The 17,286-nt window shown below is 45.9% G+C and overlaps 4 protein-coding genes across 6 annotated transcripts; all 4 read right to left on the reverse strand.

Annotated features, from left to right (window-relative positions):
- Window positions 1–46: 46 nt before the first annotated feature.
- gpr171 (G protein-coupled receptor 171) lies at window positions 47–2,214 on the reverse strand. Of its 2 annotated transcripts, none has more exons than XM_084674761.1 (2): window positions 1,775–2,214; window positions 47–1,157 (listed from the first exon to the last, which is right to left on the reverse strand). In XM_084674761.1, the coding sequence occupies exons 1-2, from the start codon at window positions 2,075–2,077 to the stop codon at window positions 519–521; spliced, it is 942 nt and encodes a 313-aa protein (XP_084530887.1). In that variant the 5' UTR covers window positions 2,078–2,214; the 3' UTR covers window positions 47–518. The 2 variants fall into 2 exon arrangements, with proteins under 2 accessions (XP_084530887.1, XP_084530886.1); XM_084674760.1 differs by having other exon boundaries at window positions 1,694–2,214.
- Window positions 2,215–3,705: 1,491 nt separating this feature from the next.
- LOC146257922 (P2Y purinoceptor 14-like) lies at window positions 3,706–7,943 on the reverse strand. Its single transcript, XM_084674700.1, has 2 exons — window positions 7,576–7,943; window positions 3,706–4,876 (listed from the first exon to the last, which is right to left on the reverse strand). The coding sequence occupies exons 1-2, from the start codon at window positions 7,941–7,943 to the stop codon at window positions 4,033–4,035; spliced, it is 1,212 nt and encodes a 403-aa protein (XP_084530826.1). The 3' UTR covers window positions 3,706–4,032.
- A 2,010-nt stretch (window positions 7,944–9,953) lies between these two features.
- On the reverse strand, window positions 9,954–10,985 carry LOC146257923 (P2Y purinoceptor 14). The gene has a single exon (XM_084675078.1). It carries the CDS (start codon window positions 10,983–10,985, stop codon window positions 9,954–9,956), a length of 1,032 nt encoding a protein of 343 aa, XP_084531204.1.
- A 2,475-nt stretch (window positions 10,986–13,460) lies between these two features.
- On the reverse strand, window positions 13,461–17,261 carry LOC146257924 (transmembrane 4 L6 family member 19). 2 transcript variants are annotated; one of them, XM_084675058.1, is made up of 6 exons: window positions 16,753–17,261; window positions 15,708–15,888; window positions 15,136–15,204; window positions 14,530–14,684; window positions 14,153–14,345; window positions 13,461–13,980 (listed from the first exon to the last, which is right to left on the reverse strand). In XM_084675058.1, the coding sequence occupies exons 2-6, from the start codon at window positions 15,882–15,884 to the stop codon at window positions 13,960–13,962; spliced, it is 615 nt and encodes a 204-aa protein (XP_084531184.1). In that variant the 5' UTR covers window positions 15,885–15,888; window positions 16,753–17,261; the 3' UTR covers window positions 13,461–13,959. The 2 variants fall into 2 exon arrangements, with proteins under 2 accessions (XP_084531184.1, XP_084531183.1); XM_084675057.1 differs by having other exon boundaries at window positions 15,708–15,906.
- Window positions 17,262–17,286: the final 25 nt, after the last annotated feature.

The raw sequence follows: 17,286 nt of genomic DNA on the forward strand, positions 1-17,286 counted from the left end.
AATACAGATTTTAATAGCCTATTCCTATATAGGCCGACATAGCATATAGAATAGAACCTTTTTGAACTATGACTCTTACACAGACGCCTTTATCCAAATCGACGTTAACGGAAAAATTGAACCTGCAACCTCATGACCTGTAGCCAAATGTTTTACCAATGAGCTACACTCTTCCCCCTAAAGTAGTTATTGTGCCAAAACAGAATTTATTTGTAATCAAACTTGAAATTTTGTTTTTGTTTTAAATAAAATATAGCCTATATTTCATTGTGACTTGATCAAAGTGAACAACACAACATTCATAAAGATTTTCCATGACAAAATACATTTCCAAATTGAGTGGGACACATAATACAATTGAATACATCAAATACTTTTTTTTACATATGAAGCTATTTGTTTAAATGAAAATGATAATTAAATCCACCAAGACTCTTCTCATCTCTAGTTTAAGTAAAAGGTTTATAGCCTACCCTGATTCCTAACTGCTGGCTGTGTGGGTTAGAACCCGCCTGCGTTCAGTCTGTGGCAGTTACAGACTGCAGAATCACAGCAGCAGGGTCGGTGACTGAAACAGACGTCCTAGTCCTCCTGTCAAATACTTTCCTGATCCTCTCTCTGAAGGACTGAGAGAAGAAGAAGTAGAGAGCGGGGTCAAAACACACATGCAGCAACGCCAGCAGCCAGGTGGATTCCTTGGCCAGGAAGAGGTGTCTCCTGCTGGGGCAGTCCCTCTCCAGGACCTGGGCCTGGGTGAGAGTGTACGGCGTGCGGACGGCGTGGTACGGTACGAAGCTAACCACATACGCCACGGTCACCACGGCGATGTAGACGGTGGCCTGGCAGGCGCTGTCCCGGTCGCCAGGGTTGTTCCTGCTTCCCAGCAGCCTTTGCAGGACGAGCCCGCTGGAGATGAGCACGGCGGCGGACGCGTTGAGGAACAGCGCCATGGAGAGGAAGACGGAGAAGGTGTGCCAGTGAAGACCCACGCCCTTCTTCAGGGCGGAGCAGCTGAGGTGGGGTTCCTCCGCCACGCTGTGGATTGGGAGGAGCATGTTGGGAACCATGACGACGAGCACCAGCATCCACACCACCGCCGACATCAGCCGGGCAAAGCCCACGCCACGCACGCTCAGAACGCGGGAGCTGCCGATCACCTGTGTGGGAGGAGTTCAATTTCATTTGTTTGGAGAGACGCTTTTATTTGAAGCGAAGGAAGCTTACAATAATAGCTGACTTATTATCTGTTGATGCATCCATCTGTTCCTCCATCAGCTGTGGCTCGTGCTGATTGGTTGATTGATTGATTGATTGATTATGTAATCAATATTGGATCATGGATAATCATGACTAGGACAGTTATACTTGTACTACGGCCTAAAGTACAATCTAGGCTGAGTTGTTTTTAAGCTTTTCTAAAATACTGTGGCTGTCCTGTTCATGATTCGGGGTCCGCCTGATTGAATAAGGAACACCTGTTGTCTGTGTTTGATTTATTCACTATAAATCACGACCCCTGATCTTCATGCCTGAGAGAAGCTTTGCTAACCCCACCTCTGTGTCTGAACTGGTCATTCTTCTGAGGTGTAGGTTAACTCTCTCCTATCAGATTGTTGTCTAATAGGCTATTTATAAACCCAGAACTTTAACCAATAGTGACACTGTTCTAGACGGACAATAACTTAGTTGTCACCTGCAGGTAGCGGTCCACACTGATGAAAGCCAGGAAGAAGATGGATGCGTACAAGCTGATGTAGATGAGCACCGCGCTGACCTGGCAGTGGAACACCATCATTTCCCAGGACGCCACACCCAAATCCTTGGCGATCTTGAAGGGCAGGGCAAGCGTCAGAATAAGATCGGAGGCAAGCAGGTTGGTCAGGTAGACGTTTGTACACTCCGTGCTGCCGTGGAAACACGAGCCGCAGGTGAACGCCCAAAGCGACGTCGCGTTTCCCGCCAGGCTCACGAGGAAGATGAGAATATAGAGGACGATAAACGGCTCCATCTGGTCATTCACGACGCATCGCTTCGGGTCGGCGATGAGGTCGCTGGTGGTATTCGGAGGAGAGGACATTGTCGTGGATAGCGACGTAGCGTGACCTGAACCTAAGACAGAGAGAGAAAACTATAATTGACATTAGATTCAAATTACACAAAAGAGAATAACAGGTTACTACACACAAAAATAGACTTACGTTTTTTTTTTTTGGGGGGGGGGGGGCGTTGTCGTCACTTCACAGAAGGTGGGTGGATCTCGTCTGTCGTGTTACAGTTTGTTTCTTCACTGTCGGTTAGGCTGTTGTAGGAAGTGCTAGAGATGTGCTTTATTAGACTGCAAATTAACGACAACATATGAGAAGGCAAGTGTCATAGGCCTACGCCCCCAAAACAAATGGTTTCAATTTAGGTCACACACCATGCATTTGGTCTCGTAAAATATTTGTTTTTATTGCCTTGAGAAATAACTATAGGCCCAATTAGATTATATTTGTGCAATTTTTATAATTCTTTCTGTAATTAGATATGTTGCAATCATGCGGAAAAAGAGTCCAGCCTGGCCTAATCCAAGTTAACTGAGGGCGTAGCCTACATTTTCATCTTTTTTTACAACATTGCAAGTGGGCTTTCAACATACAGATTTTGTATATTCACATATTGACAACTTTATATACGTTTATTTGTACTTACTTTGTAAGTAGCCTACTTAAGTACTAGACCTAGTCTAAATTGTTTTGCTTAGTTATGTTTTGTGTGTTTCCTATTAAACTATGTTACTAAACCCAAAGAGGCAGAATTAGCCTAAGCAAACTCTTAACTTCTGTATAGGTTTTCTACATGTGCCTTTGACGTTTCCCTGACCAAATTACTCTCACATTGCAGACATGAAACTTCGTGGTGAGATGTAAATCTCCTCAACAGGAAATGGTTCAGTTCATTTCACACTGTAAGAAACAAACTCCTCTCTCTCCCTTTAGCTCTTCTGATGTAATAAATGTAGTTTATTTTACTAAGTTAAATGATTTTGATTAATGCTCCCTCCTGTTTGCTTGTCATAGTAGAGTTGCCGACCACGTGTAGAGATCCAGGGGAGGGTGGGAGAGAAGACGGGTGGGTGGGTCAGGCCGCATGTCAACCATTCTTAATCTCGTCAGATAAACCACACTGACTCTACAGAACTGCAATGGTACAGCAATGATATTCAACCCAACTTACACACTAAAGTCTGGTGTGATACAGTCCTCCCAAGCGACCCTGTGACCACTGTTCTAAGAAGTAAAGAAGCAGAAGTTATGAGCTGAAGCAGACTAAACAGAATGATAACGTACCGCATTGTTCCTGTTTCATCATGGAGTCGTGTGTTTACCTCCTCTGTTAGGACAGCGAAGGCTCCTGCTGGCCAGGGTCCTGTGTTCCGGGGTGATCTTAGTCAGTATCTGCCTGCAAGCCCCACCCCAGCGCATCCTGACATTTAACTAGACAGTAGCTTCCTGCTTGTGTCATCGCGCAAACCTCAAATATTCCTCCTTTTATGTAGATCTGTCAAAACGAGGCTCTTCTGTCAAAGAGCCTGAGGTGTGTGTGTGTGCGTGTCATTTCCTGGTTTTAGGACCCTGTGGTTGAAATTGAGTTTAATGTTATGGAACTAGAATACAGGAGTCGCCTGTGTTCAGGAACTGTGATGAGGAAGTGAGGTGACAATAATAATTGATCGGATCTTTAATGCAGATTACTTGACTATCTTCCACCACCTCATCCTTTTGACCTTATATCATTTGTCACATTTCTCAGAATCATAAAAGGGGACTTTTCATAGCAGATTGTAGTCATTTCCAGGAATAGATATCTTTGCAAAATTTCAGCAGTAAAGAACAGTCATAAAATAACTTAATTATAATAGAACACATATATTGCATTGATACTTCAAAAGAGTTCCCTTCAATTAGTCAACAAGTCCCACTGACCAATAGTGGAACAGATCAGCTACTCAACAAGTCCCACTGACCGATAAAGGAATAGCGGGCTTCTGTGCTAAATCACACTTGTCCGTCTAGACGTAGTGACGATAGTTTTCTCTGTCCTCTGGAGTCCCAGGAGACCCTCGCTGTTCCTCCTCATCTCCAGCTGGGTCTGGGTGACGTTGGAGGCTCCCATCATCTCCAGCTGGGTCTGGGTGACGTTGGAGGCTCTCCTCATCTCCAGCTGGATCTGGGTGACGTTGGAGGCTCCCCTCATCTCCAGCTGGGTCTGGGTGACGTTGGAGGCTCTCCTCATCTCCAACTGGGTCTGGGTGACGTTCGAGGCTCCCCTGACTCCCAGCTGCTCTCTGAAGGCCTTGCTGAATATGAAGTAAATAAACGGGTCCAGACAAGCGTTGAGAACCGACAGCAGCACCGTCCCCTCCTTCAGGAAGTAGAAAAGCCTCGCCCACTCGCACCTGCGCTTGAACAAGGCGTAGGGCACACGCACCAGGTGGTAGGGAACGAAACACACGCAAAACACGGCCACCAGAACACGCATGTTGCTCCTGGACCTGCTCAGCTTGCGGCAGGCGGTCCTGCGGGCCCGCTGCGCCTGCTCCAGCCTCCAGCAGGTACCACGGTACAGCAGCACCAGGGAGACCAGGACAAACAGGAAGATGGCCGCCAGGAAGGAGTGGATGATCTTGTAGAAGAGGTGCACCTCGGGGCTGTGCGTGGTGTCGCAGCCCAGGGCCACGCAGGGCTGCGTCTCGTCCTGACTGGTGGCGAGATGCAGAGTGACGTAGACGCACGTCATGGTCACCAGGACAGACCAGGTCGCTATGGAGACGAGGTGGGCTGAGCGGACTGTCTGAAAGGCGTGATTCTCCAGCGGGCGGACAATCTTTAGGTACCTGGGAGGACAGGAAGTGTATAGGGAAGGGACAGGGAGGAGACAGGATGTAGACAAGGGGGCAGGAGGTGTGATTAGGGTTGGGTTCCTATGCAACCGGTAGGAATGAGACCGGATTAGAATGCACATTTCGGTTCCACTTAATGTGTCGACTGAAATATTTTCCCTCTGTCGCTCCGAAACGAACAGCTGTGGCTGTATTTCACAGCCAAGGATTCCAACATCGCAAAATGCAACAAATGTTTCAAAACGATTACTTGCAAAGGGGGAAGCACGTTGAATTTATTGAAATATGCGGCGACACACGGAATACTTCTTAAAGCAGAGGGGTGCACTGTGTTCCACAGCACTCCCTGGTCCCCAGACACACAGGATGCTTCTTAAAGCAGAGGGGTGCACTGTGTTCCACAGCACTTCCTGGTCCCCAGACACCCGGGATGCTTCTTAAAGCAGAGGGGTGCACTGTGTTCCACAGCACTCCCTGGTCCCCAGACACACAGGATGCTTCTTAAAGCAGAGGGGTGCACTGTGTTCCACAGCACTCCCTGGTCCCCAGACAGCCGGGATGCTTCTTAAAGCAGAGGGGTGCACTGTGTTCCACAGCACTCCCTGGTCCCCAGACACACAGGATGCTTCTTAAAGCAGAGGGGTGCACTGTGTTCCACAGCACTCCCTGGTCCCCAGACAGCCGGGATGCTTCTTAAAGCAGAGGGGTGCACTGTGTTCCACAGCACTCCCTGGTCCCCAGACAGCCGGGATGCTTCTTAAAGCAGAGGGGTGCACTGTGTTCCACAGCACTCCCTGGTCCCCAGACACACAGGATGCTTCTTAAAGCAGAGGGGTGCACCGTGTTTGCGGACATCAGTCCCTGGTCCCAGGACAGCCTCTCCAATGTGTCTGTCCTTTCAAACTCATACCTGTGTGTACAGGCCTCTTCAACACCATCTGAGAGAGTTTACTCCTGTGCAGGACATGCCTTAGTCAGGAGAGGTTTCGTATCTTGCCAGAGAAGGCAAATATGGTCATTTTTCTGCAAAAGAACGGCTAAAGTTTTAAGCTGGTTTATAGTTAGCATACCAACTCAATATTTATTTTGTTGTTATTCGTTAATAGTGTAACTGTTATTTATTGTTAAATTATTGTAGTTGTGTGTTAATTGACTTAGGGTTAGCCTACCTACTATCTATTTAAGTAGGCTACTTTAAAACGTTAATATATTGTTACATTTTAATAATTTTCCATTTAAAAAAATATGTAAAAGGGGCTTTATTTGATTACATTCAGTTTTCAGTTTTTCAAGAATCGGTTTAGGATCTAAATCGTTTTTAAAGTATCGGTTTGGCATCCGAATCGTATGAATCTAAACGATGCCCAACCCTAGGTGTGATAGGCTGCTACACGGGGAAACTTTGACCTTCTGGACCTTTTTAAAATATATAGTTATTTAATCGCTGTGGTTGTGTGAGTTAACTGAATTATTCAATCCTCTGAACTGTGTGCACCATACCTTGAATCCAAACGGGTGTCGTTAGACCCCCGCTATGCCCCAGTAAAATCTGAAGTTTGAGTTTTAACAATGTAATTTATGTGTCAATGCATTCATTTAAATTGATAATCCCAGAAAAAAATAAACGCAGTATCCCAATCAACGCTTGTAAAATCAAAGCAGTTTAACCGAAAACACAAACCGATGCACGCAGAATTCCATGTCAGCGCACTCTTCTGAGCTTGCCAAATAGCCACTGCAGCACGCACACAGAAGTCCAGGGGCCTCGTATAAAAGATTGCGCAGCTTTCATACCAGAAGATGGTGTAAGGCCAAAACTTGAACAGTACCTATACAGAAATATTCACATGTATAAAACCGGTCGTACGGTTTTATAAGGTCAGGTCCTGCGCACCTTTCCTTTTTAAATCACAATCAACGTGAGATTGACCGCACGTGAACGAGCCACTGACCCCTTCTTGCCTCCTCCAATAAATGAATATGTTGATTACCTATAAATGCGCTCCTGAGGTAATTTCTTTGTCTGAATAAAAATGTCTAAACACGCAAAAAAAAATACAAAAATCACAGACTTTGAGATCGAGATCCTAACAACAGAGGTGTAGGCGAGAAAATGTGTCCTGTTTGTTGGCCTGTCATCAGGTATTAGCAACAAAAGAAAGTCGGCGGAGTGGGAAACTGTCACTATTTGCGCCCTTTCTTGTCGGACGCAACGTTTGTTCAAGAGCCCCCCAGGTGTCAGACTCTGCACACAAGTCAGACTTGAAGCAGGCTAAGAAAACATTACAAAACTAAAGAAAGTTTGTAAATGATACGCCTATATCATCTTATTTTGACTAAAACATACAAACAATATTACATGAAGCTCAAAACATTGTGCTCAAATTAATGTATGAATATATGTCCCTGCCAAAGCTGATATCAAACTGGCGTCCCTGAACTGTTGTATACTGTTAAGCAAGGGGAGTTTCTATAGCCTAGTAGTGCATTGTGCGCAGCAAGCTTGAAGCAAAAAAAAAGGGATATGAAGAGGGGCCTGTATCCCAGTAGAGTTTTAGGTCCGACAACGCCCTTGATCCAAACATTTCAAGCTTAAAAATGCGGAACAGGGCTTGTTCCTTAGACATGAGGAACATTACCAATGAGCATGCATTGAACAGTTAATCTGGCTGAATGAGTTCCTGCTCGCGTACCTGTTCGCTGCGATGTAGTCCATGAAGAGGATACTGGCGTACATGTTCAGGTAAAAAGCGGACGCCCCGAAAGAGCAGTATACTCTTCGCATGACGGAGCTGTTCGCGTAATTAGCGATCCGCAGCGGGAGACAGAGGCTGAGTAGGAAGTCGGCAACGACCAGATTCTTCAGGTAGACTGTCACACTTGAGGGGCGCTGGGCTTGGCAGAAGTAGACGCGAACCGTGATGCCGTTCAGAACCAGACCGAGGAGGAACACCAGTCCGTAGGTGGTTATGAAGAACGTTTGCGGAACGTCCTGGATGTCGCAACAGGAGTCGTTCCCCAGGGGGCTGTTTACCGGAGATGATGAGTTGACGTTCTCCATTTGTGGAGTTCAACGTCTCCCACCCCCCTGATCACCCTGGTGTGTCCGTCTAATAAAACACAGAATACGACAGTTATTCAGTTGCCTTCTGCATTGTAATTGCTTATTGACCAAAATCGAAATGCATTTTATTTGCATATCATTTTACTAGCAGTGTCACAGATTCATAGATGCCCAGAGAGATCACCACCAAGTAGTCATAGCTGTTTATTACCTATAACTAGTAGGCTATAAGAATGTTTATTAACCCGACTAAAAAACAATCATACCTATAGAGCAAAGCCGTGCAACCTGCGACTTTCTACAGAAGAATAACTTGAACTTATGACCTCTTGATCTACATTCAAACATTCATACATTGAGCTACATCCATCTGTGTATGACATTAGTTCAGATCACCTAACCTACATTCAAGTCATCACATTAACGCGGAACAATTCCAGCCAATAACTTGAGTAGGAAAACAGAAACTTTTTATCTATTGCATGTTAGATACTTTGATCATTTTACAGAATCTAAATATTTGTAATCCTGAGATGTTTGTGCGTGTGTTCCTCTTACCTGCTGTGCTGTGCGATCCGGGTGGTCTTATCGGAGCTGTCATTGGCTGGTCTGGATCTGTCACTTCCTCCTCTTCAGTTTTGTATCAGACTGAGACTCACCACAGAAGCGAGGATGTGTATGTGGGTATTTGTGTGTGTGTTTTGTATGTTTGTGCATGTGTGTGTGCGGGCACGTGTGTGTTAAGTGTGTGTGCACGTCTGTGTGTGTGTACGTGTGTGCACGTCTGTGTATTTTTGTGCACGTGTGTGTATGTGTCTGCACGTGTGTATATGTGAGATTGTCCATGAGAGGAAAAAGTGTTGACTCATCTGAGGATGAAAAGGTCCTTTTATTATGACAGGTGCTGCTCCTGTTATTTGAGAGTCAAATCAGGAAGAGGTTGTTGTCACATGTTATTTACTTGCATGGATCCTTCATTTCCATAACATACATGAAGTGTCTCTGTCGGTACTAGGGTTGGGTATCGTTTGGATTTATACAATTTCGGTGCCGAACCGGTATTTTTTAAACGATTCTGATTCCTAAACGATTCCTAAACCGAGTCTCGGAAAACTGAAAAACAAAAGAAGTCAAATTATTGGGGGAGATAGTTTTGGAAATGTTGACTGGAGTTAATAGAATCAAAACGACCGGACGAGCCGGGTACCTAATCGGAAATGACCAAAGTACCACCTCCATGAGGGGGGAGGGTTGGGGGTCTGGTGTGGTACCACCAGTAGATTGACTACTGCCCCCAGGTGGCTAAATATGAACATTGTAATGAGCTTTTTCTGCTGTGAAAATATGTCCACGTTGACATGCAGCCAAAACATGTCCAAACTATACAAAAAAAAATTCTTGGTTTAAACATTGCAAAAATATCTCAAATGTAGGAACAGACATGCAGCTAGATTGCTCTTGTGATGCTGTGGTTGTGTGTTTGTCTTTGTGTATCCTGTTCTGCACATGAAGCCAGTAATGTGCTTTGTCATCACTGCGGTGTGGGCCCCTTTGACTGGAGCTGCAGGCTGACATGACCACAGAAGAAGACACATGGGTCACATGCAACACTCCCAGTGTTAGACAACTGATGAACAGATGAATACTAATAGGAGTAGGCTTCTGTGTAAAAAAAGTCTCTATCTAATTAAGCATAAGCACAACATGTCACATTTCATCTCCTACACATTATACCCATCTGAACAGAGAGCCAATATACTGTACTGTACATTCATATGAAGTCTGCAATTTAAATCAACTTTTAATTGCAGATTCTCCCTTGATTCTATCCTACTAGTCTCTCTCCCTCCATCTCCCCCTCTCCTCTTCTTCCCTCTCCCTCCCTTTCCCTCCATCTCCCCCTTTCCTTCCCTCTAAAGATCCCTCCTTCCCTCTCCCCCCATCCAACCATCCCTCCCTCCCCTTTCCTTCCCACCATATATCCCCTCCCTCCCTCCCCAGCCAGGGTCAGATGTTGCTGAGGCTCTGTGCCGTGGTCAGAGACCGCCTCCTGGCTCCTCCCCCCGACAGCTTCCTGAGCAGAGACTCCCTGAACGTCCGACACATCAGGAAGTAGATGACGGGGTCCAGGCACACGTTGAGCGCAGACAGGAACAGCGTGCCTTCCTTGATCTGGAACAGCAGGAAGCGGCTGTGCCAGCTGAAGCCGGCCCCGGGCATCTGGCTGAGGGTGTACGGCACGCGGCAGGCGTGGTACGGCACAAAACACACAAAGAACACCGCCAGGAGGCTCAGGATGCTACGGTTCGATTTCCGGCACACCTCGCCGGCGTCCTGCCGCACGCGGCGGTAGGAGCGGTAGATCCGACAGGCGATGGAGGAGTAGCAGAACCCCAGCACCAGGAGGGTCACCCAGAACAGCCCCACGCTGAACAGGCTCGACGCCCGGTGCCACTGCACCCCCAGCGGGCTCTTCAGCTTCATGCAGTCCCTGGAGCTCCCCTCGTCCCCGGGCCGGCTGGTGAGCAGCACGTTGGGCAGCACAGACAGAACCAGCAGGCTCCAGGTGAGCAGAGCCAGCCTGCGGGCAAAGCCCACGCTCTGGAGGAGCGGGGAACCACACGAGAAGGAGGAGGAGGAGGAGCGTACAATCCTCACGTAGCGCTCCAGGCTGATGAGGCCCATGAACACGATGCCCACGTACATGCTGGAGTAGAAGAGCACGGCCGTATAGCGACACACCACCACCCTCAGACGCCAGCCGCCAAGGTCCATCTCGCTGGCCACGCGCCACGGGTAGGTGGACAGCATGAGGAGGTCTGCCAGCACCATGTTCTTCAGATACACCACCAGGCCGGAGTCGCTGGGGACCCGGAAGAAGATCCAGGCGGCCAGGATGTTGAGGACCAGGCCCACGCCGCAGATCAGCATGTAGAGGGCAGGGAGGACCTGCTGGGTGAACAGGCTGCTGAAGCTGCTGGTCTGGTTGGATGCGGCCGGGGGCCAGGGGGTGGGGAGCTGGGTGAAGTTCAGATCCATGGCTGAGGGAAAAAAAACGTTTTAGATTTTGTGTTTTTGAATGTTAAAAAAAAATATTACTATATATTTTTCTTTTCAATTGCTCTGTATATTATCAGCAGAAATTGTTGTTTAATATAGTAATGTATTTCTATCATCATTGTTATCATTATCATGGAGACCTAAGCCCTCCTTTTCTACACTGTGGGGAATAACAGTAAGCAACTTTCTCCTTTCCCTTAAACTTATGGAGAACATCTGTACTGCTGGACAACTTAAATACCGTCAAGTTGTGTTGCTTCTAAAACTGCAAAAGCAGCCAGTTATCTTAAATCTGGTGAACTCACAGTCTAAGCAATCTTGGAGCAGCACACTGGCACATTCAGAGGTTGCATTATATAAATCATACAGTATCTTGACCTCAGAATACCCTTGAGATATTACCAGAACAAATACTACTTCAAGATTGAGCAACAGAAAAAATGTATAGTTAGAAAGTTGGAGTTTTCCATAGTGGAACACACAGCGCTTCTACAACATGCGTATGATTCACACAGCACTGTTTACCCTCTGGCCTGGTAAGAAAACCGTGCAAGTTAACCGTGATATGTTACTTAAAGTGGTGTCTCTCGTGCACAAACACAAACAGATAACACATAAACAGACACACTCACCAAACAACAACACCAAAATCCAAACACACCACGAGGTTGGATGTCAGAGAAGCTGGTGGTTCTCTGATGGTTCTCTGATGGTTCTCTGATGGTTCTCTGATAGTTCTCTGATAGTTCTCTGGTGGTTCTCTGATGGTTCTCTGGTGGTTCTCTGATAGTTCTCTGATGGTTCTCTGATAGTTCTCTGATGGTTCTCTGATGGTTCTCTCTGCTTTCTGAAGAACCAGACGGACGGACAAACTGGACAGCTAAACAAGATCCAGACACCCGTACAGATGTGACTGTGAGATCTAAGCGGAGGAGGAGAGTTCTGGAGCCGACGCAGTCTGACCTGGAACAGGAGCTGGATCTGGACCTGAAGCAGACGTGAGAGGGCTGGGTGTCGTCTGATCTTCGTCTCTCGTCTGGCGGTCTGATGAGAAGATAGGAGGGAGGGGAGGGGGTTTATCTCCCGTCTGAAGGCAGGAAACCCTTCAGACTTTCCTCCAAAGTCTCACACGATGACTCGTGTGAGGCAACATGTGTGAGTCTCAGAGGAACGTCTCAGACAAACACCCGCCCCCCCTCACACACACCTCCCACACACTGCAGCCTGACAGTATTCTGACCATACTCTTCTCTCTCAGTCCACCCCCCATCATGGCTAGAGAAGGCCAGGAAGTCCATGGGGGGGCTGGTACATGAAATAGGAAGTGGTCGAAGCTCGTTCATCTTCCTGCTCAGGTTTGATTAGAATGAGGAAGCTGTAGATTCAGACTGATGATGGTACCTCTGCCCTTATACTTCGCCAAAGACAAGGAGCGCTGAGTTTGTGAAACACAAGACTGACTTGGTAGAAAGACTGACTTAGCAGAAAAGTACGGGGGGGGGGGGGGGGGGGAGTTGTAAGTTTGATTTGTGTTGTGAGCAACAAATACAGACCCAAGCATATCAAATTGTGTATTTAAACATCTTATTTGAATGTTTAAATGAGAGCTTAATACATTTGGATTATATTCATATTTTTTGACAAAATTGGAAGTGGACTTAGGATGTACTGATTGTGTAGTCACATACATACATACATGACAACTTTAAATATGTAAGTACTGCATGTTGACGTATCCTTTATGAGGACACTTCAAATATGATATTTCATTGTTTGAGCGATCGACATCCACAGTTTGCCCATGAGCAGCCTTGAGGACCCTACGGTCTCCTTCTGGTGCTTGGGATATAAATCTGGAGTTAAACAAACATTCTCTATGAAGAAAAAATGTAATGTCTCAGGTTACTGTGTAAGCACAACATCTCCTCGAGGTTTATGTATTCAACTTCAGATAAATACCCTTATTTGGCAGTTTAATGTGTAATTCCTTGATCTGGTTTGGCTTTCAGCAAGGAAACAGGCCAAATATCAAAGTACAATGTAAATAACAGGATCAACCAATGGTTTCAGAATCCACATGCAAAAAGTCATGTTTATAAAAACCTCCTATTCCTCCCAAACACACCCCCCTCCCCCACCACACCCCCACAGAAAAAACACCAAAGACTATTCTGGTCTTGTTCATCTCCTGACACCATGGAAAGCAGACGAGACTTATAGAAAGATCACAAAGACAGAGGAAGAGAGAGAGACAGGGAGAGAGAAAGGGGAAGAACAGCAACAGGAAGGAGAAGAGGAAGAGAGGAGGAGAGCTGATGAGGGGTGGATGAGTGGTTGTAAGAGGACACAAGGCAGACCAGACCGTTAGACTAAATAAACAGCAGCTTTCTGACCGTCACTGCTGTTAGCTGCTGTACCACAGGGGAACACCACAACGACACTAGCCCATGTAGATAAAATAAAATGCTATTTTTATTTTTTCAAATAACAACAGAAATAAATAAATTATTGATTCACAGTATGGGCAAATTACATTAACAAAATGTTAGATTTTAGATTAGTTATCCAATTAAAATACATAGGTGAATGTACAAGTGAAGATTATTTACCTCCAGTTTTCTATTTAAAGTGCTAGTGTGCTTTCCTGCTACTGTGGACTTCTCGTGGTCCGAATACTAACCACAGGTATGTTTCTGCTTCAAGGTTGACAATCATCATGGGATCATCATCATTCTCTTCATCATCATCACCATCATCATCATCACTATCCTCTTCATCATCATCACCATCATCATCACCATCCTCTTCATCATCATCACCATCATCATCATTATCCTCTTCATCATCATCACCATCATCATCACCATCCTCTTCATCATCATCACCATCATCATCATTATCCTCTTCATCATCATCACCATAATCCCTTCCTCTCTTCTCACGGTCCTGGAGCTTAAACTGAGACTGGACTGACCTGGAACACACACACACACACAATGAGACTTCTGACACGACGACATGCAGCTGGTGAAGACACACGCAGACAACCCCCCCACACTCTTTCAGCTGCAACTGGTTAACTAAGACATCACATAACAAACACACACACACTTGCACCACATTCTGAGGGATGTAAACAAGCGCACCTTGTTTCGGCGGAAGCCTCGACCAAAGACGACGCCACACATGGAGTTGAGTGTGTGGGCAGCACAGAGGAGAGCCTGCAGGGCGCTGCTGGCCGCCAGGACGGAGAACAGCACCACGTGCCACAACACAGCGCCCCCTGGCTCCTCACAGGCAGAGTCCCAAAGAGCAGGGTCATACAGGTAAACTGGGTCCCTGGGAACACAGAGCAGGGGCATACATGGTGACAGGGTCATACAGGTAGATATTGTCTCTAGGAACACTAGACATACAGGTAGACTGTACTGTGTACTGTGTACAGTACTGCGCAAAAGTCTGTGTGTCTCCATGTATGTATAAATACCACAGTGTTGTGCTCTCCCAGGAGACCCGTACTCACTGGCTGGACGTGCGTCTGAATGGGGACGCCCAGGCCTGGCCCTGCGTGGAGTTATGGAGGCACAGCGGGCCCTTGACCAGCGCGCTGGCGCTCACCAGACAGCAGAGGGCAGCAGCCATCAAGGCCACGCAGGAGGAACCCACCTGGAACAGCATCTGGCAGCACAGACACAGCCAAAACCATAGAGTTAGAACACTTTACCTCAGCACAGACACAGCCAAAACCATAGAGTTAGAACACTTTACCTCAGCACAGACACAGCCAAAACCATAGAGTTAAAGCACTTTACCTCAGCACAGACACGGCCATAACCATAGAGTTAGAACACTTTACCTCAGCACAGACACAGCCAAAACCATAGAGTTAGAACACTTTACCTCAGCACAGACAGCCAAAACCATAGTTAGAACACTTTACCTCAGCACAGACACGGCCAAAACCATAGAGTTAGATCACTTTACCTCAGCACAGATATGGAACCAGATCTTCTGAGGTTATTTCCATTGCACTCAAGATCAAAGCCCCTAACCCTAATCCAACCAGTACCTTCACCCTAATCCTAATATTCACCCTGATCCTAATATCCACCTTCTCCCTTATTCTCACCTCAGTCCTGAATCCACAGCAGCCCGTCTTTGAGCTGCCTATTATAAATCCTCTCGCTCCGACCAGAACCTGCGAAGCAAAACACAGAAAACATCAGTATAGAAAAACAATCCAGATACATGTGAAAGGCTTGATAATTCACACATAATTCCTCCCACTGTTATTTTGTATAAAAATACATTTACTATTACAACAGTTTGAACGCTCTGTAAGGTCCCTTCACAGATGCGGGTGTGTGATCGGCATCAGGAACACAGAACGAGAGGAAAGTAATCAGAACCCTGTGAAGGAACTGATCCTGCAGTCAGAACCACACACTGTTACACAGAACCACACTGTTACACAGAACCACACACTGTTACACAGAACCACACTGTTACACAGAACCACACACTGTTACACAGAACCACACAGTTACACAGAACCACACTGTTACACAGAACCACACACTGTTACACAAAACCACACAGATGGGTGTACGCACGCACACTCACACACATGTACACACACCCACACATACAAACACTACAACTCAACCCCACACACCCCGACCTCCTCGCTTAATATCTCACCAGGAATCCCGACGCCCACAAGCCGGTTCCATACGTGGCCTCTCTGGTCACATGACCCTCCAGCAGGTAGCGTCCCTCCAGCCAGGGGAACAACAGCAGGCTGTTGGCCAGGATGCACAGCAGGGCCAGGGGAACCAGGAACACACCCACACACCGGGAGCAGCTCACCACACACATCACTCTGGAGAGGACCTCAGCACTATTATTTGAATAGTGAGTCAAATAATTGGAAGCAAATCAGTGATATCTTTTGAATTTTTAAGAGGCATTGGATAATTAATATTGAAATTTAATCACCACCGAATTTGTTGGTTTTTAATAAATATGAATTTATTTCAATGTAAAAATATGAATGGTGAAATTTAGATCCCAAAAACTAGAGCCGAAAAAATTCCGTTAGCAACATCCGGGATAAGAAGGATCGGTAAGGCAATCGAGCCTGAATGTAATCGAACCATCTCACTTCTCCGAGAAGGGTCCAACTACAGACCTCTCTCCTCAGGCCCCTCTTATCCAGGTGTAGCTGCAGGCAGTCATACATGCAGATCAGTCATATCACAGCCTGATTTTTTCGTTTCAAATGTTTTGGATCTGAATTTCACCATTCGAATTTGAGCATCCTGAATTTTGTTTTATTTGAATTATGGAGCTTGAATATTTTTTTATTTGATTTTATTTTACTGTTCGAATTTCAACAACCTGAATTTCTGAACCTTGTTTTTACATTTCACATTTAGAGGTGAATTCAAAACCTATAAATTCGTAAGTAAAAGCATGGAAAATTGTTTAATGTTTCAATTCTGAATCTCAGAAATTAATTTGAATAAACCCCGGTGTCATTTAATAGCTCAACCAGATACATTGACTGGACCAAATCGAACCCTTTCATCAACATACAATATTATACAATTTAAGTCAAATAGGACGACGCTATCTGTTTCTTGCTCCATCAATTAGACAGTAAAGTCCTTGTTTGAAGCCGGCACTGAATTCTATACATAAAAGTGGAACAGCAACAAAACCAGATCAAACTAAAGTATCTTACCTGCCGTTTGAGAGATGATGGAGAAGCCTAATTCTTATTGTGCCAACTGAGTAACATAGAAGGAGAAGATGGATCCAATATTTCAGCACAATTCGATGAGGAACTTGACATTTGCAGACACCAAATATAGTCAATGAAGAGACACATTCCCGCCCCTTGTTTGCTAAAGCATCGCGCGCACACGCACGTAAACACACACACTGATTATTTTCAACGTCACACAACAACACGATGCCAAAAAGGGCAGTTGGGTAATATTTGTTAAGGGACTGCAGTGGCCTATTGCCGGGGCATTTTTATTGCTATTTTGGGTCCGTTTGGAGAAGTGCTGTTGCTCAAATCAGATAATGTGTGAATCACGGTTATAGTGGAAAAGGATGGAAAATCAGAACTGTTCACCACAGTCAAGTTTGAACTGCCCTTGTCTACCCTCCTGAAAACAGCAGCGGACACTCGCCTCTGGCATGCTATTTTGTAGCGTTAAGCTAGGCTAATAAACACACTTTAATGAAAATAAACATAATAGCTTTATTG

Source organism: Hypomesus nipponensis, chromosome 15, assembly GCF_054491055.1.
Source record: "Hypomesus nipponensis isolate SF chromosome 15, ASM5449105v1, whole genome shotgun sequence".
Taxonomy (NCBI): domain Eukaryota; kingdom Metazoa; phylum Chordata; class Actinopteri; order Osmeriformes; family Osmeridae; genus Hypomesus; species Hypomesus nipponensis.

Coding starts and splice junctions, on each gene's coding strand:
- gpr171 (XM_084674760.1), bottom strand. CDS start 2,077: ATGTCCTCTCCTCCGAATACCACCAGCGACCTCATCGCCGACCCGAAG. Junction 1,158..1,693: donor GTGTGGACCGCTACCTGCAG/GTGACAACTAAG, acceptor CCTCCCACACAG/GTGATCGGCAGCTCCCGCGT.
- LOC146257924 (XM_084675058.1), bottom strand. CDS start 15,884: ATGTGTGTGGTGAGCTGCTCCCGGTGTGTGGGTGTGTTCCTGGTTCCC. Junction 14,685..15,135: donor GCTGTGGATTCAGGACTGAG/GTGAGAATAAGG, acceptor CTGTGCTGCCAG/ATGCTGTTCCAGGTGGGTTC. Junction 13,981..14,152: donor GAGGCTTCCGCCGAAACAAG/GTGCGCTTGTTT, acceptor TGTGTGTTCCAG/GTCAGTCCAGTCTCAGTTTA.
- LOC146257922 (XM_084674700.1), bottom strand. CDS start 7,943: ATGGAGAACGTCAACTCATCATCTCCGGTAAACAGCCCCCTGGGGAAC. Junction 4,877..7,575: donor GACTACATCGCAGCGAACAG/GTACGCGAGCAG, acceptor CTGTCCTCCCAG/GTACCTAAAGATTGTCCGCC.
- LOC146257923 (XM_084675078.1), bottom strand. CDS start 10,985: ATGGATCTGAACTTCACCCAGCTCCCCACCCCCTGGCCCCCGGCCGCA.